This window comes from Centroberyx affinis, unplaced genomic scaffold (assembly GCF_046629955.1).
Source record: "Centroberyx affinis isolate AG114_WGS23_722 - 3 ecotype Tasmania unplaced genomic scaffold, CSIRO-AGI_Caff_v1 ptg001537l_1, whole genome shotgun sequence".
Classification (NCBI taxonomy): Eukaryota; Metazoa; Chordata; class Actinopteri; order Beryciformes; family Berycidae; genus Centroberyx; species Centroberyx affinis.
The window spans coordinates 55,134-80,000 of NW_027279993.1; the positions used below are offsets into that span (position 1 = coordinate 55,134).

General features: G+C 42.1%; 2 protein-coding genes across 2 annotated transcripts in view; one reads left to right on the plus strand and one right to left on the minus strand.

Moving 5' to 3' along the window:
* Nucleotides 1-2,135: 2,135 nt before the first annotated feature.
* ift27 (intraflagellar transport 27 homolog (Chlamydomonas)) lies at nucleotides 2,136-11,482 on the minus strand. The gene is made up of 7 exons (XM_071527453.1): nucleotides 11,346-11,482; nucleotides 10,795-10,874; nucleotides 4,601-4,660; nucleotides 3,833-3,892; nucleotides 3,403-3,520; nucleotides 2,788-2,897; nucleotides 2,136-2,517 (listed from the first exon to the last, which is right to left on the minus strand). Exons 1-7 carry the CDS (start codon nucleotides 11,377-11,379, stop codon nucleotides 2,410-2,412), a joined length of 570 nt encoding a protein of 189 aa, XP_071383554.1. The 5' UTR covers nucleotides 11,380-11,482; the 3' UTR covers nucleotides 2,136-2,409.
* Nucleotides 11,483-12,440: 958 nt separating this feature from the next.
* The window catches only part of LOC139650706 (synaptogyrin-1-like), a 26,883-nt gene continuing 14,456 nt past the window's right edge, over nucleotides 12,441-24,867 (plus strand). Inside the window, exon 1 of the mRNA XM_071527450.1 lies at nucleotides 12,441-12,542. Within this exon, the coding sequence (XP_071383551.1) occupies nucleotides 12,441-12,542 (102 nt within the window). The remainder of the gene's footprint in view (nucleotides 12,543-24,867) is intronic.

Genomic DNA, 24,867 nt, shown 5'->3' on the forward strand with positions numbered 1-24,867 from the left:
GTTTGCAGGGAGGCAGCAAACATGTTTTGAATACTAATTTGTGAGCGTGACTGTGTGTGTGTGTGTGTGTGTGTGTGTGTCGCAGGGAAAGACAGATCGAGCGCACTGCCAGTCTGCAGCGGCTCCAAAAAAGCCACCGAAACAGACTCTGCATGACACTCCTGTGGTCTCTGACAGTTTGCTCAATATCTGTGTAAATGAAGAAGTGTCTCCCAAAGCAATAAACATGAGCCAAGACTCTGTCCTGTGATGTTATTAAGTGATGCTCTCTGGACAAGCTCCATTTACAAAGAATAGAAGGCAGACTGTGGGGTACTGTTACAGTGCTCAGTGTGATTTTCCAGAGTGATCAAGAACTTCTGTTTCACCTTTGTGTGTGTGTGTGTGTGTGTGTGTTACATTGTGTATACATTGTTTTGGAAATGTTCACCAGACCCACCTCTATCTAAGTCCCAGCTCCTGGCAATGACACACACACACGCATGCACACACACACACATATACATACACTTTCATATACACACACACACACACACACACACACACACACACACACATATACATATACTGTATGTTCACACAAATGAATGGAGCATATGTATAAAAATAAGCTACATGCTGGTACACAACACACACATTAATGTGACAATATTAGTATCATTATGTTTCCGAGCCCATATGCCTGAAAAACCACCCAGACACACCAGAGAACTCTCTCTCTCTCCCTCTCCCTCTCTCTCTCTCACAGGCACTGTCTCTCCCCCCCCCCCCCCCCCCCCACACACACACACACACACACACACACATACACACAAACATGTACAAACAATAAAGAAAGTAAGAGAGAGAGGGAGAGAGATCCTAATTACTATAATTATGATCACCCACTCAAGGAGCACAAAAACATTGCATTGCAATAACATTAACAAGCTGTTAAACACAGATTCAAATTAACAATGAATAATTCCATTCCAAATCAAAATTCATTTTGGGGGAAATAAAAAAAAGTTACCCAATATCCATATGTTCATAAAAAGAGATTGTTGCACCCTCAAAAACGCCCATTGTGAATTTTACTTTCCTGCCAGCAGCCATTTTGTAAGTGTAGGCGCTGCACTTCACAAAAAAGTGGCTTTTTCATTTTAGAACAAACTCTTAGATCAGCACAGTTTACTACAATTCTTTACAGACAACAAAAAGAAACGCTTATCAAACACCAATTCAATGACCAGGCTGGGACTCCACATTCCCCGAACAGGATAAAAACTGTGTCTCATTACTACACGCTGCAGTCACTTTCAATGTGGCGCATAATGAGATAAAACCATTGTGTCTGGCGTGAACCAGCGCGCCCTCATTTGAATGGTGGCGGCTGGTCGTGAGAGGCAGGGAGAGAACAAGGACGCAGCTTTGACCTGGTTTGAATGGGAGGCGGCTAATTAGAACGGTGATTACTGGTTGTTAGCGCCGCGCTGGGGACACGACTGAAATGATGTGAGAGAGCTGCAGCTGGGGAGTTAACACAACAAGAGAGAGAGAGCTAGACACAGAGAGAGAGTGAGAGAGAGACGGGATTGGAAAGAGAGAAAAGAGACAGCGAGCGAGAAGGAAGCGATAGACACCAGAGAGAGAAACAAAGTGAGAGAGATGAGAGAGAGAGAGAGAGAGAGAGAGAGAAGGAGGACAGAGCAAGTGAGAGAGAGAGAGATGGAAAGGGATGTGAGAGAGAGAGAAAGCAGAGAAGAGAAAGACGAGGCCAGGAACAAAGCGAGATTGAGATAAAAAAAAGAAAACATGAAAGGGCGGGGTGGGATGGGCACACAACGAAAGGAAAGGAAAGGAAAGGAAAGGAAAGGAAAGGAGAAGAGGTGTATCAATTCTGCTTTTTTCTCCATACTGAAAAAACAGGGGAGACGAGAGGAGAGGAGAGGAGAGGAGGAGAAGGAGGTGTATAGGCTTTGCTCCTTCCTCCACAATGAGACTCCGACTCATTGTGGTGTCATTGTGGTTGCAGTAATGACACGACAATCGCTGTGAAAGCATAACCACGCTGTCGGCACACGCAGAGAACGAGCAGATAAGAGACAACGCGGCTAACTGCTGATTATCACAGAAAAACAACTTTATTCACGGTCGTATCAAAATATCAGTCAGACGAAGCCGCTCTCTGGACGACAGGAGGGGTATTTACAAGAAGAAAATGGGGTTTCTTTGAGGTGCCTCACAAAAGTCTAATCTGTCAGAATTCAGCTTTGATCCGCCCCAGCTAGTCAAAGTCCCTGAATGAACATCTACTGTCTAGGTTCCTGTTGGTGACATTTCAAGGCGACTTAACGCATGGAGAAAACAGAACAGTCACTATTTAGAGGGTGTACATACATTTCACGGGCACTTTGTGTTTTAGGAAGTCTAGCCGGGACTCTTTATGTTCTGGATGTTCTCTCGTTGCTCTTGGTAGAGAGAGTGGAAGGCCCGGGCTAAACTGAGGAGCGGTGCGTCACAGTTCTCCATCTCCTTCTGCAAGAGACAAACACACACACACACACACACACACAATGGTGGCCCACATTAGCATTGATACTGTAGCTATATATACCATTGCTGCACTCATGCGCAAAGAAAGTATACAATATAACATAATATAAGCCATTTGGTACACTTTTATCCAAAGTGCCTCACAGCAACACAGTGGGAATTGATCCTCTAACCCCGGCAGTGGTAGTGCCTTGCTCCACCCACTGAGCTACACAGGGGCACTATATTATGTCCATGCTGAAGTGCACTCACAGCGGACGTCTCATGGTACTCCAACCCCTGGCTCTGGGCCCATTCCTGGGCCACGGATGCCTGCACCTCCCTCCTAGCAGACAGGTCTGACTTGTTGCCCACCAGGACGCCTGAACCACACACACACACACACACAAAAACACACACAAACAAACACAGGTGCTTGATAAGAGACTGCAGAAGCATTCCCATCTACCTTAAAAAACATTCCTTACAATTCAGTGACACCAAAAATTAACAGTTCCAGAAAATCCATAACAGTTACAGAACTTCAATCGACTATTTCAGAACTTCCAGAATTATTCTAGAACTTTCAGAACTTCCATGATATTACATAACTATTCCAGAACTTGCAGAACTATTCCAGAATTTCAAAAACTATTCAACTTTCAGAACTTCCATGATATTACATAACTATTCCAGAACTTGCAGAACTATTTCAGAATTTCAAAAACTATTCAACTTCCAAAAAAAACCCCTCACTATTCCTGAAATTCCATCACAAATCCCAATATCATGACTATTCCAAAAATTAGAACTACTTCACAACTTCCATAACTATTCCCTAAATTCCCTAAAGTTTTGGGGTTTTTGCGGGGGGGGGGGCTTCGATACCTGGGACGTGGAGGCCCTGGCTGTGGGAGCGGACTCTCTCCATCCAATGGCTGCAGTTGGTGAAGGACTGCTCACTGGTCAGGTCAAAGACCAGGCACAGCAGTGACGGCTGGCCCCACTGAGGATGGGGTGGGGTGGGGCATGGGGTTACATTGGGATGGGAGACGACAACAATGAGGGAGAGAGAGCGAGAGAGTGGGCATCACATCAATTCATTCCTGTGTTTTATTGACACAAAGGTTACATGAATGTTGCCAAAGCATCCAAATACAATGGGAATATGGGAATGCATCATAAAGAGATAAATAAATAGTAGTTAAGTGCCAACCCTGTGTGCGTGTGTGTGTGTGTGTGTGTGTGTGTGTCTCTTTGTTCAATGTTGTTCACTTGCAGTGTAGTATGTGGGCTGACTCCAGAGAGGCAGTCTTACCATCTTCTCGCAGGCTTCCACAAATGTCTCCTTCCCTGCAGAGTCTATGATGTACAGCTCCTGGAGAGGGAGAGAGAGAGACAGAGAGAGAGAGAGAGAGAGAGAGAGAGAGAGAGAGAGAGAGAGAGAGAGAGAGAACAGGAATAAGAATGACAAAATGCAGTGTACCATCTGTAATTTTGCAGTAGCGGTGCTGGAGGGTATTTTTAGTTTTGGTTCCACATCTGTCCCTGTTTTGGTCCCTGTCCCTGTTTTTTTCTTTGGATACTTTATCATTAAAACCGATTGATTCTACACATTAGGGCAATACTTCCTTGTGTTTCAGATGGAAATTAGGCTAAATTATACTGCTGTTTTAACTTCCTATTTTCTCTAGCAGCGGCGGTAATGCTCTTGCCACGATGCAGCACCACTGCTTAATGAATACAGAGGAGAAACTGACTAAAATATCTTCTAAACATCGTCTGGGCAAACTTCCTCTTCCAGCGGCCACAGTGACGGATAGATTCCAAAATTCACCAGCAACTTTTACCAATTAGCAGCAAAGTATGGCTTTAAGAATAGAAAAGAACAGAACCTCTAAACCATGTTTGATAGAGTAGACAAACTTATCAGCCACAGTCATCATAATTTAGCAGCATTTGACTCGGGCTGGTGTTAATTTACGCCCCTGCATACGGTTCAACACAGCTCCTTGTGGAGTCTTGTTGAGCGTGGTGCAGACAGGGTGGGGAGGGAGGGGGAAGAGGAGATGATGGCTGGACTCACCACGCTGTCGCTGGTCTCTGGGATGTTGACGCACTTCATCAGCAGCTCCACTCCTGTCGTCTGCCAAACAACCACAAACATAATGTCACTGTCATAATATTACTTAGTCTATTTCTTTCTATTTCTTGTGCTATTTCTGTTTTGCTGAGCTTAAAGACCTCCATGAAGCCTGCAGTACAAGTCTTCTCTTTGTTATAGACAAGTTAGGAGGTCCACCCCTAGTGGAGCCACCCATACTGAAAATGTTGCTACTGCTAATGCTACTGTTTCAGATACAAGAACAATGCTTTAGATAAAAGCATCCACTAAATGGCACATGTTATGTAGTTATTACCATTACTGCCAGTAATTATTATTAATCGATACTCATCTCACTGTTTTATTCCACGCACAGTAGTGCAAGTTAAGTTGAAATCAAAGCAATTAAACTTGTCTCCACAGAACAAATTAGGCTTAGCTATGTGGGTTTTTTGGCTCCTTATTATGAGGCATTTATTGGATATGGAGGTTTTTACCTCAACATGAAACTGTAATTTATTTTTTTGTACTTAGAATGTTCTTCCCCAGCTGCAGTCAAATCAGATTATGGCAATACTTGTCAAAATACATTTTACGGCTCCAACATTCCTACTGTGACTGTGTGTGAGAGAGATAGAAAGAGAGAGAGAAAGAGAGAGACAGTCTGAGAGAGAGGGGGTGAGAGAGAGATAGGGAGAAGGTGGTGAAGAAGGAAAAATGAAGAGGGAAGTAGCGTAGAGAAGAGAAGGGATAAAGTCAACATGATGTAAAAGGTATGAGGGGGTAAAGGAGGGAAGAGAAGAGAAGAGAAGAGAAGAGAAGAGAAGAGAAGAGAAGAGAAGAGAAGAGAAGAGAAGAGAAAAGTTAAACCCAGAGAGGACATTTGGTTGTCACACAGCAGCCAGTATACACAGTAAGACAACATATTGTCTGATGATGATGTATTGCTCATGCCTCAACATAAGCATCCCTAATTAGCAGCTTGGCTGGCTTGAAAGCAGCTTCACCGGCCCGATAACAACATGCTCACAAAGTCAATGCATCATCCACTTATTTCTAAGGCCAGTGTTGGGAACACTCATCATTACTGGAGACATATATTGTGCAAATCCTGACCAAACCTTCTCTCCTGTGTGACTCTGTCTCTTATTATTCTTAATGTCTCAATAAAGAAAAATGGCTTGTTGGCTCTAGTTTAAGGCAAGTCTAAGATCACCAATCATCCAAAAAAAAATCTGCAGAGCTTGGAGACATGAGTAGTTGAAAGTTTGTAAAAAATCAATATGGAGCAAGTAGAGGAGGAAGACAGCAGAAGGAGATAGGATTCAGGGGGCAGAGAGTGTGGGCGATAAATGTGATGAATCTGGTCCTATCATAATTAAAACATATGCCATGAACCTTCCTCATGCGCTTTTGAGATCCAAAGAAGATCTAAGTGGACCTGATAGGTGCAAGCTGTCTTTCTCCACTACCTATCCGGTCGTGTGAGATCTGTGGTAACCTTGACGAAGCGAGCCAAGGTGTCTCTATATCAGCAGCACCCAACTCTGATTTGATCTGATCTGCTGAGCACACACTCAGCGGAGCGAGTCAAATGCCAAAGACTGCAACCCAGCACACACACACACACACACACACACGGTGCAAACACATTCACGCACAGACACACATGCACACAGAAAAAGTTAACAACAAGTATCCTACAGTGTACATACACACACACACACACACACACACACGCTGCGGTCCCATTTAGGAGTGGGCTAATGAGCTGGTGTGATGCATAGAAGGCCTCTTGCTGGAATGTCAATGAGAGCCTATTAGCAACAAATAAGCTGGAATATTGCTAACGGGGCGTCTGACATTTTCAAAGGAGGACGTGAGCGGAATGGACGACAGCCTCCGCTACCCTTCAAAATCAAAAGTTGAAGAACAGGAGGGATAACTTGGGCTGCGTCTCCACCGGGAAACACCCTTCACAGCGCTAACTTCTTTTTCCTTATTATTCACAGTGGAACGGGACGTGCTGTTTTTCCCTGCTCCAAACCGTGCTGAGATCTTAAAAGAAAAAAAAAATCCACCCGAAAACACTTAAAGACTGTCAAAAACAGCTACTGGCAATGTACGTCGGATTTCCCTCCCATGTCGTTTGGTGTGCTTCTCTTATTCCCGCGGATAACTGTGAACAAATGTAGCCGACGTCACATCACATCGAGATATTTCCAGCGCAGCCACAATGGAGTTTGATAGCAGAACATTTTTCAGCGATCTAAAACCTCAATGCTAAACGTCAGGTGTTGGTGTCAGTCCCTCAGAATCAAAGAGCAAGAGCTTCTTTCTAGACTCCACCATTTTGCACCGACGATCAACAATCATACAGGGAGAAATCCATCGTAGAAGAGGAAGAGAGAGTAATTTCTTCACTCACAGGAGCTACAACAGACCAGAAAGCAATGCAGCCACAAGAAGTATTGTGTTTTGAGTGAGGGATACGACTCTCACTTTTCTCAACTGGAAAAACTCTTGCTCTCGTGCTCTTTCCGCCTACATGTATAACCCACAGCTGAACAGAACAAGTTAATGCGCGTCCTCTGGGGATTGTCGAAAGGCATTCTGGGAAATGCAGGAAATCACTAACTGAGATAGAGGTAAACAAGGCAGGTTGAGGGAGAGTGCGTACACCAAAAAATAAAATAACAACACTTCATCACATACAGTAATAACTCCTGGAACAGAATGAACATCACAAATTGATTTATCAGCGTAAGAGCATCCGAGGGGGGACTTCTCCTCTAAACATGTAGCACTCAGCGCCAAGTGAGCAGGAAGTTAGAAACATTTCAACTAATAGCAAAAGAGCATCTGGCTTCAAAAGGTTCAACAGTTGCATAGCAACAGCAGAGGCCATGACCGGCACTTTCCCACAAGCATTTTTTCGACACTACTAGCTAAAAAAAGTTGCCTGGTGCAGTCTGCAGGTACACATACTATCTATCTGCATGTATCTCTAGTCACTTTCCTGTCTCTGTTCGGTGTAACATCCCTTCTCATTTTCTTTTTAGCTATATATTTCATAGATTTTGACATTTGACACCAAACAATTTTTACAAATTACCCTATGGACCAGTGTCCCTCAAACAGTGGTTAAGACCCAAAGGTGGGTCATGAGACATTGTCACTGGTGCACAGACAAAGAATAACTCAGACAAGACAGTGTTGTGTTAACTAATGACTTTGTGTTGTGACTCCATGATGCAAAACCAGGAGAGAAGCACTGATGAAGGCATTAAAATAAACAGGCTAGTCAGTTAAAATAAATAGTCAGTCAGTGAAGGGAGAGAATGAAGCCTGGGTGGACAACATTAGCTTTGCAATCTACCGGTCAAAGGTTGGATGATTTTGAAAAAAGAAATGTGGAAATTATATACTCATCAAGTTAATGGAACCAGAATTTTTACTGTATTGAACTGAGTATTGAAATACTGTGCCATGCTTGACAAATTCTGGTTAACAGTATCCATGGTTTTCATGGTTAATTGGCACTGGTAGATCACGTCAGCGTTGCCAAATGGAAAGCAGATCTCTTGCCAGGGTTTCCCAGCCTTGGCCTCGGCTGCTGGTTCCCAAGGGTGATGAAATGAAAATGTTCGGGTAACCCTCGCCTTATCAATACTGTTCTCTCTTTTACAAACTATGACTAGACTGCGAGGGTACAGATGTGATTAGGCTTAGGCTGAGTATAGCATCTGCTTTAGCAAACACACATACTATGTAGATGTAGATTAAAAATACTGCACTATTCCAGAGTGTAGCTACTTTGTTAAAACTCTAGTCCAACACAAACAGACACACACAGCATCACAAAGGTACAGGTCTATGCAGCATGGAGAAACTCTACTCTGCTGTTGTGCAGTATGTGTACTGTGTACTGTGTGTGTGCTTGTTGAGTACCTGTTTTGGTGGCTTTCCAGAATCCTGCTGTATTAATTATCGACGTTCCCGTCACCTCAGAACCCCCAATACTGCTGACACAGCAAGAGCTACACGCAAACACACACACACACACACACACACACACACACACACACACACACACACACACACACACACACACACACACACAAGCACAAGCACAAGCACACACACTCACAAGGGCTTGGCTCCAGTCCAATGTCTGCTCACCAACCTGTTCTGTACCCTAAGCAGAGCTGCAAGGCCTAATGGTAAACCAGCATCCTATCCAAATGTGTGTGTGTGTGTGTGTGTGTGTGTGTGAGTGTGTGAGTGTGCGCGCTGTGTTTGTGCATCTGTGCTTGTTCACATGGGAATGTGTGCACTGCACATGCATCATACATGCACATACATGTGTTCGTCCACACTGCAGTCAATCAGCAGCCCTTGACACATTGACAGAAGGAATCACTGAGCAGCCATGACCCCATATATCACAGTGTGTCAGGTTAATGACATGGCTCCCTCCCTCATGCAGATTAGCATAAATAATGCAGATTAGCATTCTCTGCATCAGCAGTAATTGGTACAGTGTGCTGCAGTGGTCTGCAGTGGTTCCTACAGTGGATTTTAGGAACCTCCGCAGGGCCTTGAAAGGCTCCTAAGGCGTCACCAGAAAAAAGAAATCTAAACTTGAACTAACATCAATGTGAACATGTAATACAACTATTATATGTTGTTATTTTATACTTGTACTTTGTTTTGCTTCCTTGTGTTTTATTTTGTTGCATACTGTATTACATCATTTTGTTCTGTGACTGATAGTTGATTAGTTAGATCTAGGTCCTCTGAGACATCCTTGTGATGAAGGGCTATATAAATAAATGAACTTCAACTTGATATCAACTGTTAACTATTATCTCCCCATGTAAAGTATTGATGTGTATGTTGTCTTGTACCAACATTTTTAAATTCTTATCTGATGGGTGTGTTTTTTAATGATCCTCAACATGATACAGGATGACCAGAGGAACCCCTGGTCCTCCATTTAGACACTGGGGGGTTGATTTTGCATATGAAGTAATCTTGGTATGAATACATGGTGTAGATACTGTAACAACTTAATTCCCAGATCAGTTAACCCACTGGCAACACTGTCACTAGTTGTCCCTGTCAGCTTTACAAAGTGATACATTCAACATGTTGACAATGCAGACAACCAAATATATTACTGTCAACATAGCTGCACAAAAGTGTAACATTAATGTGTCCTTTTTTTATTTTTTGCCAACAATCTAAAAGTATTAAATTTGAATGGAAATCTACAAGTGGGGGATGAGAGTGTATGCCGGACAACTGTAGTTCAAATTGATAATCCCAATTATTTTGCTAGTTAATGTGATGATTATGATTATTGACATGATTATGACAGAATTATTAGTGGCTGTTATTAGTCTTGATGATTTCAGGCACAGAGTTACTTTAATTCACTAATTGCGTCTTATGTCCAGCAGATGTTCTAGATTAAATTAAATTAAATTAGATGTTTCAATAATTGCCAGATTCTGCAATTACTGATTCCGGAGCCCTACCCCTCTAGTGCTTTCATCCTGCTTATCTGCACCTCTCTCTGTATACGCACAGATATGGAGGCTGCCAAGATCTATAGGTGTGAGTCTCTCCTGTGAAGTTAAACCTGGGATGGGTGACTACAGCAGGTGATTTCACTGATACAACTTCAGCCAGAGAGCAGGAACTAATCAGTGAAATCACCAGGTGTTTTTGTCTGGAATGAAAAGCTGCATACTCTCTGCCCTCCATGACACATGGTTGTGTCTCCCTGGTCTAAACCCACTTACGCCTATTCTGGCAATTAGCCAGAAAAACTTCAAGAACTGCCCTTACAAACTCAATCCACTTTCTCAGTTACACAACCTGAATCCAAAAACATTAGCCTGTCACTTGTCTTAGATCCACAGCACAGCCCACTCCCTAAATCCCTAAATCCCACAACCAGTTGCTTTACAACTGGATCACTGTGTTGTGTTTTGCTTGGTCTGAATATATGTAAAAGTACTGTATATGTATGGCTTATTTTTTGCAAAGACTGAAACAATGTTAAGATGGTAGCTGGTTTCCCGTAGCCATCCTTGACTGGTACACATACACTGTACATGTGGGATTACATGCACACACTGAGTTAATGCTAATGTTAATGTTCTCACCATGCTGTAGTTCTTCTGGAAGAGAGTACCATCACTGTGGAACATCTGAGAGAGGGCACTCTTCCCCACCGCAGCATCTCCTACACACACACACACACACACACACACACACACATACAGAGAGAGAGAGAGAGAGAGAGAGAGAGAGAGAGAGAGAGAGAGAGAGAGAGAGAGAGAGAGAGAGAGAGAGAGAGAGAGAGATAGCAAATTTCAAAGCTAAGTGAGTTATAAATGAGTTACGAGTGAGTTAAAGTTACTCCTATACAGACTGTGTGTGTGTGTGTTTTAGAGTGAGTATGTTACAGGACAGAAAACTACCTTGTACTTGTCAACAAAGCTCACTACTCAGCTGTTGTGAATTGTATAATGCAGCTGACGAACCCTCCCAGTACATAAACATTAATTGTGTAGGTTTTGGGATTTTGTGGCCTGGGGAAGACGTATTTTCAACGTGTTTTAGCCTGTTGGGGCTGGTTAGCTTTAGCGGCTGTAACGTTATCCTGCTATTAAGAAGCAGAAACATGGTCTAATCCCTCAAAACTTTGACCTACCGACAAGCAGACATCTCGCCCTCAACTTCACCATCTCAGAGGATATCGTCCCAAAACATTCAGTTAAATCTCTAGCCTCCGTCACCCTAAATTATCTTTTTGTTTTGAACAGTCTCTACGCGGTCTGAATATCTTCTTCCTTGTGCCTCGGCGACACAACGCGTCGTCTCTTAGCAACCGGCCGAGGAGCCGCCTCTCTGGTCCAATCAGCGAGCGCGCAGTACCAACTGTGCTTTCATTGGCTGGCTGTGGCTACGTGGGGGAAGAGACGTAAAGAACAAGACGTACACGGCTATTTCCAGCAACGCCGCAAGAGGGCGGGATTTCTCACATTAACTCAGTATAGGTACTTACAGTTGTGCTGTGATTGTATCCTTCTAAAATGTATTAGCCTATATGAGTATTATAGTTATTTTTGGACAATAATTAATGTCCAGAATCAACGTCACCCATCCATGCCGTCTTAGGCGAACAATTAATCTTTCCTAATGAGCATATTGAGAAATATTTTCAGATTGTGAGTTATATTAAACAGCATGCTTGGTCTTTATAGGCTGTAACAGTGTGTTTTCCTCGTCCACCTCTCATGACCACTGCCTGTCAGCTAATAAAGCCCTTATGACAAATAGTGAGGGGAAAAAGCGCATGACACTCCTTGTGGCAAATCCTGTGAGCACAAAGCGCGTGCCCCTCGCGATGTTTTGAGCGAGAGAGAGAGAGAGAGAGAGAGAGAGAGAGAGAGAGACGGCATCTCCGCTCAGCCTCCTCCTCATCCTTGGAGAGAGAGAGAGAGAGAGAGAGAGAGAGAGAGAGAGAGAGAGAGAGAGAGAGAGAGAGAGCATCATCAAAACACTGGCAGCCAGCTTCCCCCCCTTGGATCGCGATTATCGGAAGAGGACGAGAGGGAATTTAAAGGTTAAATAATAAAAGAGGAGAGAACCGGGGGAGGTCGAGACGCGCCTGCCTCCGCACAGCCCAGACCCCCGCAGGCAGCAGGCAGCAGGCAGACCGGGGCTTCTCCTCCACACACCCTCTGTTAGCGGGCAGGAGGACCAGGCAGTCAGAGAGGAGGCGCGCAGAGGAGAGAGGAGGACCATGGAGGGGATGCAGGCATACGGAGCTGGGAAGGCCGGAGGAGCCTTCGACCCCGTCACCTTCTTCCAGCAGCCTCACACCATTCTCCGCATAGTGTCTTGGGTGAGTAGCCCTGCTCCGGCGAGGGCGAAACATGCAGGAATAAACAAGTTTGTAGGCTTGCAAAGTGGCTGCATAGACCCGAATAATTGGATTATATTATATTGCATTAGCATATAGTGTGGAATGTGTTTGTTTAGTTGTTGAACTCATTGTGTTTGTCTATCTAAAGGGCCCAGAATGCCTCAGTCTACCTTAAAACAAGTGAAAAAGGACTATTCCTATAATATTCCTTTAAGGACTTAGGAGGATAGTGTGCTTGTGATGCTTAGTAGTGGGTTAATATAGATCCTATCCTACTTCATGGTATTTTTTGTATCTGCAATGGCATCACTATAATATTCCTATGTTCCTATATAGAGACTTATGGTGTGTCTGAGTTAGCCTACTACAGTGAGTTTGTAGTGAGTTTATCTAGGCCCAGGTTGGGTCCTAATACCTAATCTATACACTGATTATAACAATTAATGTCCTGAATCAACACAGCCCACCCACACCGCCTCAGATAATAGATCAGTTAACAACTAATCTGTTCTAATGAGCATATTGAGAACACACAGACACACACACACACACACACACACACACACACACACACACACACACACACACACACACACACACAGGAGGAGGAGCTCCAATGAAAGAAAACATAGCAATCCTTTTAGATATTTTAGAAGGATATAATGTAATCAAATATCACAGCATAACTTAATGTCCCAATAGGGGTTTTATATAAGTATTTTATAGGATAAAAATGGCATTAAGTATTATAGGGTTAGTCACTATGAACTCACTATTGAGCATGTTGGAAAATATAAATGATAAAACCAAGAACACAGAAATACATTAAAAGCAGGAGATACAGACACATTATAGATCCTTATAGGAATATTATTGTATTTTTTCATTAGGGGGCATCTGGTATGATGTGAGCCCCTCCTTGCCTCTCCTACTTGTTGTTGTTCCTCCTCTGTATTCCTGGTCCAGTAAATGACATTGACGGCTCTTTTTGTCACTGAAATGTAAATGTTGGCTGTTGGCTAATTGTTTTCTCGTTGATGTTTGCCAAGCAGACACATGCTAATATTGGCTCTTGATTTAAAGGCGGGTTACAGCCATTAGGCCTAAAGCTGAGCACACCAGGCATGGAAGTCGTGGAAATCAGTTTACCAACCTTTTTATTTGTGTTTATTTGAGTTTACCCACATTTTTAGGCTGGCAGTATACATTTATAGTATACCTTACAGTAAATAGTATCAAACTGATGTAATTTCTATAAAGATATGGTCTTTTAATAATTGGTTATTGTTTATAATGACGGTTGTTTGCCTTATGATGGTCACTGACTGCAGCCTGTTTATTTAACACTACATCACTTATAATAAAAAATTGTTTCTTAGTGACGCTTCTTATGCCAGATTCCATCTATTTATCATTTGTGTCTGTTTTTAGACATAGACTTTTTCAAAAGAATATGTAAATAAATGCATAAAGGTAGTTGGTCTTCCTGGCAGGAGAGCACAGAAAGTAAAAGCTGGTTGTCTGTTTGTTCGTCTTCGTGCCACCTGACACCAATCATGCTCATAAATACAATGGCTATTACACCGAACACCTTTCTGCTGTGATGAGAGTTAAAGTGTAAAGTATTAAAGCAAGGCCATTCAAATACAATCTCCCTGCTCTAAACCTCAAAGCCGTGCTGTCTGTATTATTTCTTATTTATAGGACTGTGTCTGTGTCTGCGTGTCCTTAAATAGAGTCCAGAGGCCTTTTCAAGGATGCTGCAAGGATAAAGAGGCAGGCGGCTTCATGTGCACACGCTGGACACGGTCCTGTGATGGGGGAAGTGCGTTTTACCAGTGCAAAATGTTCAGGACTTGGGGGGTAAAAGGACTTAGTCTATATACCATGAAACTGTTTCCCTTTTTCACAATCAGGTCTAGAGAAAAGATGATGCAAAGTTGTCTGTGGGGGAAATTGCATCAAAATAATGACTTGGCCAGTCTCATATTGTTCTGTATTGGAAACCAGACTAATGTTAGCAGCTGTCTATAGTCACTCTGTAGCCCCGATAATTGAGATGTTGGGTCTGCATCTGCCAGTGGAACAAGGCCCAGATGAGGATATCTTCTGCATGCTATATATGCTTGTTACAGGGAAAAAGGAAAAAAAGCACACACACACACACACACACACACACACACACACACAAGGCGATGGAGAAAGAGTTGAACTTTCTCACCAAACACCTCTGTTCCTCTGTCTGTGCCTTATGAACTTGACCCCCCACACTTTGCACTGGACAGCAGAGCGTTTGAAGAGATAAAAGAACAAAGTTATTATTATTTTTTTTTTAACAAAACTGTGACCGATAGACTAAGCATTCAGTGTTGTGAAGACGAGACATGATGTTCATTCCATGAATCATGATGGGCTTATTTCACTTTCATGTACAACTCAGACACCCGACGCGCACGTGTTTATGTGCTTTTTGGTCAGAAATTAAAAAAACAACAACATCATATGTATTGTTTGTTTTTCTTTTGACAGCAACATGCCTGAGACCCAGTTCATAAAGGCAACAGGTATATGCTAGTTACATTTGATGTCAGATTTTGGTAGCTGGGTCACATAACAGTGTAATATGAATAGTTTCTGCCATTGACAGACAGAGTGACACTGTTGTCGGCCATGTTTGCTGAGGCAGCTGCCTGTCCAGGTTCCACAATTAAATTCCCCATTCATTTTTTCCATAGACATTTCAGAAAATCTCAATATAAATTTAAGCTTTGAACTGAGCCAGCCAGCTACAGGATGAGTCACAAGCGTTTAACAATAGATTAAAAAAATAAATATGAAAATGAAAATAAAAAGGCAAGGGTACAAGACTGTGTTTGCAACGTTTTTAAGAGAGAATGAACAACTCATCCCATTCAGCATTGCAAGTGACGTCATCAGTTCCTTTTCCCTAATTTTCAACAGTGATACCTACTAAATATTTTAGTAACAAAATAATATAATAGCAATTACTGATTTGTAAGGAGTTTAAATTTTTTTCTCATCCCTAAAAAAGACATCAGGTCTGACAGTGAAGCCATGGTGGAGCGCTGCCAATCAGCGACACAGGTTGCTAGCAGAATGTTATTTTGCTCTGTCTGGCAGCCAGCCATGTGCAACTTTGGAGGGTAAGGTTTCTATGGTAACAGCACCTCTCTGATTGGTGGGAACTCGCTAGAGCTTGTGGGTATTGTAGTATTTCCCAGGGAACTCAGGAATAAAACACGATGTGTCAAGAACAAAGTTGAAATCAGACTGACTGTTGGATTCTACAAGAACATATATAGTTTTTCAAACTAAGACTACCATAAAAATATTATGGCTAATAAAGTCCCTATGAGAAAAATGAATGGTAATTTTACTTCCAACACCTAACATTTCAGCTCTATTCGTGTATCCCAGTTTCCCCAACCTCAGTGCCTGACTTCACGAGGCATTCAAATTCTTCCTACTGGGAAACACTTGGCATCCCAAAATCCATAAAGCACATTACAGGCAAACTCCCCCCTCAGATAGGCCTTCTGTTACACTGTTAGGTACAGTATCATCAATCTATGATGATCAATGCATCCCAGAGGTTATTTTGTGATGAAAAGTTATCATTTAACTTTCTCTCAACCTGCCTCATCTACTTCTACTTCAATGAGTGATTTCCTACATTTCCCAGAATGCCTCTCAACATCCCCGTGCCTCAACATACCTGAGGATTTCAGCCTTGGGTTTTTACGTGCAGGTGGAGAGAGCAATAGCAGAGTGAGAGTTTTTCTAGTCAAGAAAAAGTGAGAAATTGGTATCTCAGCCTTTCCAACAATGTTTAAGTGTTTTAGTGTGGGTTTTTCCCAGATAATAAATAAGATATAACTTAGGCCATTTGGTGGATGTCTTTAAAGCATCTTACAGTACCATCAGTGTATATATTTTTAGTATTTTTCAACTCCGGATCTTGACAGTATTAGTGGCTAGCTCTGTCTATCCATACTGCTTATTTAGAGGGATAACTGAAGTACGGGGTGACTCTCTGTGCTCTCATCTGATGCCCCGCCCCCTAGGTGTCCCCAGAGCAACAACTTGTATCCGTGGTAACAGCTACAGAGTTGTGATGTTGTCACTAGGTGCATATCGTCATGTGTGTGCCATGATGCTAATCATTTGGTCTGTTGTGGATTGTGGGGGAGGAAACTGTAAGCAACATTTGGTGGTGGGGGATGTTTGTGTGTGTGTGTGTGTGTGTGTGTGTGTGTGTGTGTGTGTGTATGTGTATGTGGGGGTTAGGTAAGTGTGTCAGGCTGGCATTGATACATTTGCATGATCATACATGGATAGAGAAGGAGGGAGAATGAGAGAGAGAGAGAGAGAGAGAGAGAGAGAGAGAGCAGTTTATGAATGGTGGTTGAGACTAGTTCACTCTGCCCTCCTGTGCTCTCTCTCTCTCTCTCTCTCTCACACACACACACACACACACACACACACACACACACACACATTTCTTCTGACTTATGAGGGGTGGATGTGGAGGTGATAATGAGTGTGTGTGTGTGTGTGTGTGTGTGTGTGTGTGTGTGTGTGTGTGTGTGTGTGACAGCCTCAGGGAGTCAGGCCAGTATGTTTGTGATGATGCATGATGCATGGAGGAGAGAGAAAGAGAGAGAAGAGTGAACATAATGACATGGTTGGTTGGTTGGCTGGCTGGATGGATGGATGGATGGATGAACACCTTGTGTAAGATAATTTTCTGTTGGCCTGAATTGAATAAAAAAAAAGAGATTTACATTAAATTGAGCAGAATTGAGTCAAGCTGACTTGAAAAGTTAAGAAGACATGGAGATCTCCCTCTGGTCTGTAATTAAATGAGAGTACAGCACCTTCTACCATACAATGTTTTTTTGTTTTGTTTTTTTACTTTTAATGCTTGCATCTGTTTTAGTTGTTTGAGCATGACTTCTTCATTATTTATGCTACTGTCCTGCTCCGTTCTACAATGGTAGCCATCTTACATCTAAGCAGACCAGAAGCTGATTGGTTGTAAACAAGCAGGCCAGAAGATCATTGGCTGTCAGTAAGAGTCGCAGAAGCTGATTGTCTGTATGTAAACAGACCAGGATCTTATTAGCTGTCAGTAAACAGATTCACTGCTTCACCCACCTAACTATGCAGAGACAGTGATAATAGAAAATAGAATAGATCATGCATCTTGCATTAGTTCTTCAATGGCTACTATAACATGTTCTTTCTTAAAATGTTCAAACTACAATTAATTCCATGAGATTCTTGACTCTTTACACTCCCTGGAATACAAGTGATCTGCCCAAACAGACTCATAAGCAAATGAGTTATACACACATTGATTTATTGTGTCCTTCTACGTCAAATATGTGTTTAGAAAGTCCCTATTTTCCATTATTCCATCTCTCAGTTAATTGCTCTTACATAAGGAATGTAGATTAGCTAATGAATTTAGGTATATTGATGCATACAGTGTTACAGTGGCAAGAGAAGAGTGCATTTTAGTCAAGGGTCAGGAGTCAAGACTTTGGGTTTAGTGTGTACTCAATATTGGCAACGCAAACACACACGTGCACACACACACACACACACACACACACACACACACACACACACACACACACACACGCACACACCGCAGCACATTCTGTCATCTCCATGTTAAACACACACACACACACATTGTTAGTGCCTACATGTCAGAATTCAGACACAGGGTTTGAAAGCTATTTTAAGACATAATCTGCATGTGTGTATGCATGCATGCTTGCACCATTCATGTTGTGAACATGACTGTTTGTGGCGAGCTGCATAAGCCTGTCTATATTTTTGCGTTAAACATTCACAGATGAGCCTATAGTAACGGCCAACTCTTCAGACCTGGGTCAGATGGTACTGGAAACAATTCTTGGCATTTGGCAGGTCGGTGTCAGTTACTTCCAAATACTTTCCACTGATTGGTCAACACATGCAGGGACTCGTGGCAAACCCCGCCTCTCTGGTGCTGTGTGTAGTTTTAAACAAACACTGAATGTGTGATCACATCCACAGGTCCTTGTCTTTGGTCTGAAGTATTGTGGAAAAGTTTACTTTGTTGTATTTTTGTATTTTGTTCATTTAGATTCACACCGTCAAATTACAAGCGAACAAGGGCTTGTTAAAGAAAAAGTCACATGACCCACAAGTAGCTCGTTCATTGGACAGTTTCGGTGACATGTCATCCCACCGGGTTAGAGATTTTGAAGCATGAGGAACTGCTGGCTCTCAGATGTCAACATCCATCTACTTATAGCCATAATATCTTGCGTTTTGGGGTCATTTATTTGGTTCAGATTATGTTCTTCTAAACGCCACCTGAGTTCCCCTGTCCTGACGCTCATGGAAATGTACTGTTTCATTATTAAATGGGGAAAGGAATGAAGGAGAAAGGAGGAGAGGCATACAGAGGAGAGGACAGGGTGGGTGAACGAACGACTGGGGAGAACAGGGTGTGTGGATGTGGAGGTCGCTGTGCTCTGTTGTTGTGTTTCTGTCTGTCTGTCTGTGTATCCTTGCTACTGCAGTGGCTCTGCCTGAATTGAAATCTCTCCATGTCTTGTCTCTCTCTTCCTCTCTCTTTTTTTCTCTCTTTGTCCTCTGTCTCTAAATGTATAAACCACAGTAACACATACACACACACACACACACACAAACAGACACATACTTACAGCTCTATTACATGAGCAGCCGCTACCATGGCGACAGCAGCAATCAGGTATCCCCAGTCCAGACCAACGCACTGCTGCAGACACTAAGCCCACACACACACACACGTATATATAACCTTTTCTCTCTTCTCATTATCACATCTATCTCCTTGACTAATAAGAATTATTAATCATCCACCGCAGCCATTCTTCTGTCATTTTGTTCTTGGCTCCTTTCAATAGCGGCTCAAATCCTAAATCCAGAAAATCGCTGATGTTCAGTGTATTCTTGTGGACATGGCTGAGCTTTTCTGTCACCTACAGCTCTGATTTCCCCACTCTCTCTGTTACCATCAGTGGTAAATGTACTTGCAGCTCTGGGTGGAGTTGCTCTCTCTTGCTGGTGTCATTGTGTCAAGATGGTTCAACATTTAGACACTTAGCTGATGCTAGTATCCAGAGCAAGAATAGTGACTCTGGGCCTTTTGCATGAATGTTTTTGCTTTCATTTGTTCTTAAGAAATGCAGAAAGTAAAAAGTAAGAAAATCCAAAGTCAGATTCATGAGAACAGGAAAATCTCAACTAATTGCACTTCCGAAAATCTCAACTAATTGCACTTCCAGTCTTAAATTGTAATTGCAATTTGCAATTGGCATAAGCAGACTTCAATGCAAACCAAAAACCTTTAAGGCCATTGCATTGGACAGATAGACAGAGAGAGATAGAAGAAAATAGACTCCGCCTCCCCCAGCAGGAGGCTTCCTCTGGGCAGCGTGGGCAGTGGGAGCAGTGGCCTTACAGCTCCAGATAAGCGTAAAGCATGGGAAGAAATAACCAGTGCAGTAAATACTGCATCAGCCGCAAACCACATTTTTAGGGAAGATAAAAATAAATGGATGAGCAAAAGAGGGAATGAAGCTCATTGTTAGTAGTTAAGAAGGCCAATCTCCCCAAAAGCCCCAGTGTGCCCCAAAGAAGTGCTTTAACCGTTCTTTTGAGGAGAACAGCCTGTTAAACTACAATGAGCTTCTTTCCCTCTTTTGCTTGTTGATGTGTAAACCTTTGACTGCAAAAAGCAGCTTCTTTGATACCTGGCAAGCAAAACATCAGTCCAGGCAGCCTAGTCTTTTGAATCTTTGTGAAATTAGCATACTCTCTTAAAGGAATAGTTCACCCAAAACTTAAAATTCGCCATACGATTGCTCTATGAGTGGAAAACAACAAAATTTGATCCATTATTTCATGAAAACGAGTCGATCTGCGCTGTATTTGCTTGAGAAGGAGGACGCACACAAAGGTTTGGTAATGTGGAGGTAAATACAATGCTGATCGACTCGATTTTCATGAAATAATGGATCAAATTTTGTTTTTTCCACTCATAGAGCGATTGTATGGCGTCATTTTATGGACACTTGTTGCCCTTTTTGAAGCCGAAGGACAGCTCCCCATGTACTGCAATTGTTTGGAAGAAAGCCTCTCCAGCAGTGAGCCTTGCGAACTGTATGAAGAAAAAACACTCACCCGAGTTTGTACTGCCATGAGGATGAGTAGATAATGGCCGAATTAAAAATTTGGGGTGAACTATTCCTTTAAAATGCAAATAATATGCAGGAAAACTGAGAAGTGTGGGAATGAACCTGCAATTTCACTGACAGTCTGTTAGTTTGCTTCATATTCATTGTCTGATGAGAAATGTGAGGCTGCAGATGAGCAGATGAGTCAACAGAAAAGATGACCAGCACTTTTTTTTTTTTTTTTAAACATCTCTTTATTGAATTTTCAAAAGGTTCTGGTATACATAATACAAGATCATCATATAATATAGAAAAATATAAAACCGCCCTCCCCTTAGCACTTCTGCTTTTGACCTTATTTCATTCACTGTGTGATTGTGAGCGCAGGCTGACGAAGGCTCCGGGCACAAAGACACACATCTCTAATCAGGACATGGTCTGTTGTGCTCCTATGTGTGTCCATTTCTAATACAGCGGGAGGATTTTGTGTGTGTGTGTGTGTGTGTGTGTGTGTTACAGTATGTGAATACCAGGGTGGCATGAGGCCCGGCTCAATTGTCTGGTGTTTACAATGGGTCCAAAAGGCCTTTCACCCGGCACAACAGCCTCTTTAAATCATTCACAACCAGCTAGACTGGACTGATACGGTTTACCTCACGACTGAAATGGCTGCATGCAGCGTGTTATCTTTGTAAAGTGTACTATTTCTATTTCTTGTGTGTGGAAAAATATCATGTATATGTGTGTGTGTGTGTGTGTGTGTTGTGTGTGGAGACCATCAGAAAGCAAACACTCTGATTTATAGATTTAGAAGGAGAGAGAAAAGGCAGAAAGGGAGGGAGAGAGCGACAGAGAGGGAGATTCTGAAGGAAGCACACATACACACACATTCACGCATGAATGCACACTTTTTTCACAAGCACACACACACACACACACACACACTCACACACACACGCATACTTTTGGCTATCAGCGTCCTTAATGTGCAATTTGTAAGTGACCCTCTGATGGTCACAAGATCAGGCGCCCACGTGGCGTCCTCCACAATGCCTGCCTTCTCCGCCCGGAGCCTTGTGATCTGTCTACGGATCAGAGGGCCAAGGGAACACACATACACACACACACACACACACACACACACACACACACACACACCTAAAGGAGCCAGATATGGAGAGAAGCAAAAGAGCAAAAGAGAGGGGGAGGGTGGGAAAGAGATTCACATATGAACACATATCACATGCTCCCCTTCTCACTGCTCCTATGTGCAGTGGGAGAAAACCTGGACACATAAACTGATTAGCGGCAATGGATATAAAAAGCGCTCACCCGCTTTCATTTATTGCAAAATTTCTTAGGCTACAAAATTAGTTCAAATGCATTTACTTGAGGGGATTTTTGCTCCAAAATGTATTCAAAGTACTTTTTTATATCAAAGGTGAGCAGAAATTGGAGCAGAGAGACATTCATGTGAAAGTATAAAATTCCAATAACAGAAAAATCTAGTTGGTAAAACTATTCCAAAAATGTGCACCAGCCAAAAGTTGTGAATACTTATATTCACTCTATCCTTACCAAACTGAAGGGTGCCACTTTCTCGTGCCCCTGACCTCTGACCTACATGTATGTGTCAGAGGGATATGCAAAGTAAAAAAAAAAGGCGGTTACACCTTGTGTGACATGGCAGTTGATAGTCTGTGAAGAACATGTCCTGCTCCAGCCAACACAAACCCAGCTGGATTTCTGCCGGCAGCCGGAGAAACAGCACAGTAATTCAATCTGCCCTCGGCCATGTGACAGCAAATATAATTGTGACCCTGAAGACGCTGCGTGTTTTCAAACCCGATCAACTAGGTCATGCCGAAACCAATCCTTATTTTCAAGTAAGGGTGTTTGTGTGTGTGTGTGTCTGTGTAGCTGTAAGAGACAGAGAACGAGAGAAAGAGAGAGTGTGTGAAAGGGAAAAATAGTAAGACACATTAGAGGAAGAGAATCCCCAGTGGTGAGTTGATTTCCCTGCAGATATCTCTCAGGGGAGCATCAAAAACCTATCTGTGTCACACCGCTAAAACCCAGCAGGCCTACAGGTCCCGCTGTCCTTGTTACAGAAACTCCCAAGCTCCCTTCTGCATCGAAATAATCAAAAACAGAGAAGACAGATCTGCAGCTCAACAGTCTGAAGAGCAATGTGTGGAACCAGGGATGTGCTAGAAAACAAAAAGTCAAGCTAAGGACTAGGGATGCAGCGATATGGAAATTTTGGGCCGATGCCGATTTTTCCAACACCACAATCGGCCGATACGGATAGCCTGCCGATATTTTGTTTCGTATTGACCCATTTGTGCCCTGCCAAAATAATCTATATTCTGCCCTTCATTATACTTTGCAATGAATATAGATTTAAGGATCAGCTTTTATTGTAACAACTTTCACATAACCAAAAATGCCCTTTTTGAAAATGAACTAAATAAATAGAAAGCAAATGAACATATAGATTTAAGGAACATTCTTTCACATAACCAAAACAGATTAGTGACACAATATATGTTAATGAGTATCGGCCACTGCCATCGTGGATTTAATCTTATCGGCCGATGAGCCGATTGTAGTCAACAATGCAAAAATCGGCCATTTCCGATTTTCAACTGATATATCTGTGCATCACTACTAAGGACCCCACTCAGTGATCATCATAAGGCAAACGACCTCCACAATAAATAATAAAAAAATATATATATATTTTTTTACAATTATATTGATTTATTTAGAGAAATAAAAGCTCAAGGTGCGCTGCTAAAATGCTTTCTTTGACTCTCAGTGCAAAAAATTTAATTTTAAAAGGAGAACAGCAGCAGCATTTTGAGCTGAGGATAAAACATCTATTAACTGAAGCACACTACCTCAATAAATAGTGATAAATATGAAAGAAAATGGCTCACATAGTCCTTCATCGACACTGGGGATACATGATACGACTTTTAGACCAATTACAGCCACGATTTGGCCATCGCCTCTGAGTTTCAATATCTGAGTTTTTCGCAGCACAGATGATGTAGTGTGTGAAGTTTAAGACTTTAATCTCCTGGCCTCCAGTCCAGGTGGGACCACCACGATTATTTCAAACTGTTTGATACTTTATGACTGTGGAAATCTGGAAATCTGGAAAAGTTTAGTCCTGTAGTGTAGCTGGTGAAACAATGTGTATGTATTTATACGTGTATGTATTTATATTTGGACGGTATGTCAGACTGGAAGAAGAAAAGCGGATTTGTTCAATGTGCTGTTTGACTGATATAGAAAATGAGTTTCACTTTGTTTTCTATTGTCGTTTTTACTGGGAACTGCGCAATACTTTGTTTAGTAAGATAAAAACAGATATTGATTTTGTAAATATGGATGAAGCACAAAGATTGAGTTAGCTGTTCACTAATGAAACATTTAGATTAGCTAGTTACCTGGAGAAAGCCTGGGAGATGAGAAAAAAAGCTCTTTATCAAGATAAACTGTAAGTTTGTAGCAGTTCTTTTCAGTGTATTGTTCATTTGAAACCTAGCATTTCAAATATGTTATTTGAAAGAATATAGTAGTACTTTATAATGTGGTAATTTATTTTATGTAGTTTTTTTTTTTGCTCTTATATGTATCACCGCAAGATGTATGTTTTGTAAAATGGTGGTGTCCTGTAATCCCATGTGGGATGGGCCAGATGTTTGGCAAAAAAAAAAACTAAACTAAACTAAAACTAAACTATATCAGCTGAAAAAATTGGTAAATGTTGTTTATTTATTTGCAGAATGATAGAAAATTGAGTAGTGAGACCATCCTTAGCTACATCCCCTCTCAGTCAGGAGATAGTCTGCTTTCCTTCAGGTGTATCACTGTTTTCACAATTGGTTACAAGCATTTAACTGTTGTGTGCAGAAAGGGCATTCTGACATCCTGCATCTGATTGACTGTGTGTGTGTTTGCCTGTATGCATGTATGTGTGTTTTTGCAAACGTGTGTGCATGTGTGCGTGAGTATGTGTGTGTGCGTTTGTGTTGTGGGGCCTGAATCTTAAT

Excerpts from the sequence above, each read along its gene's own strand:
- ift27 (XM_071527453.1), bottom strand. The coding sequence starts at position 11,379 with ATGGTGAAGTTGAGGGCGAGATGTCTGCTTGTCG. Across the intron at positions 10,875-11,345 it reads GGCGAGATGTCTGCTTGTCG|GAGATGCTGCGGTGGGGAAG; the intron begins GTAGGTCAAAGT and ends GTGTGTGTGTAG. Across the intron at positions 3,521-3,832 it reads TGGAAGCCTGCGAGAAGATG|TGGGGCCAGCCGTCACTGCT; the intron begins GTAAGACTGCCT and ends CCCCATCCTCAG.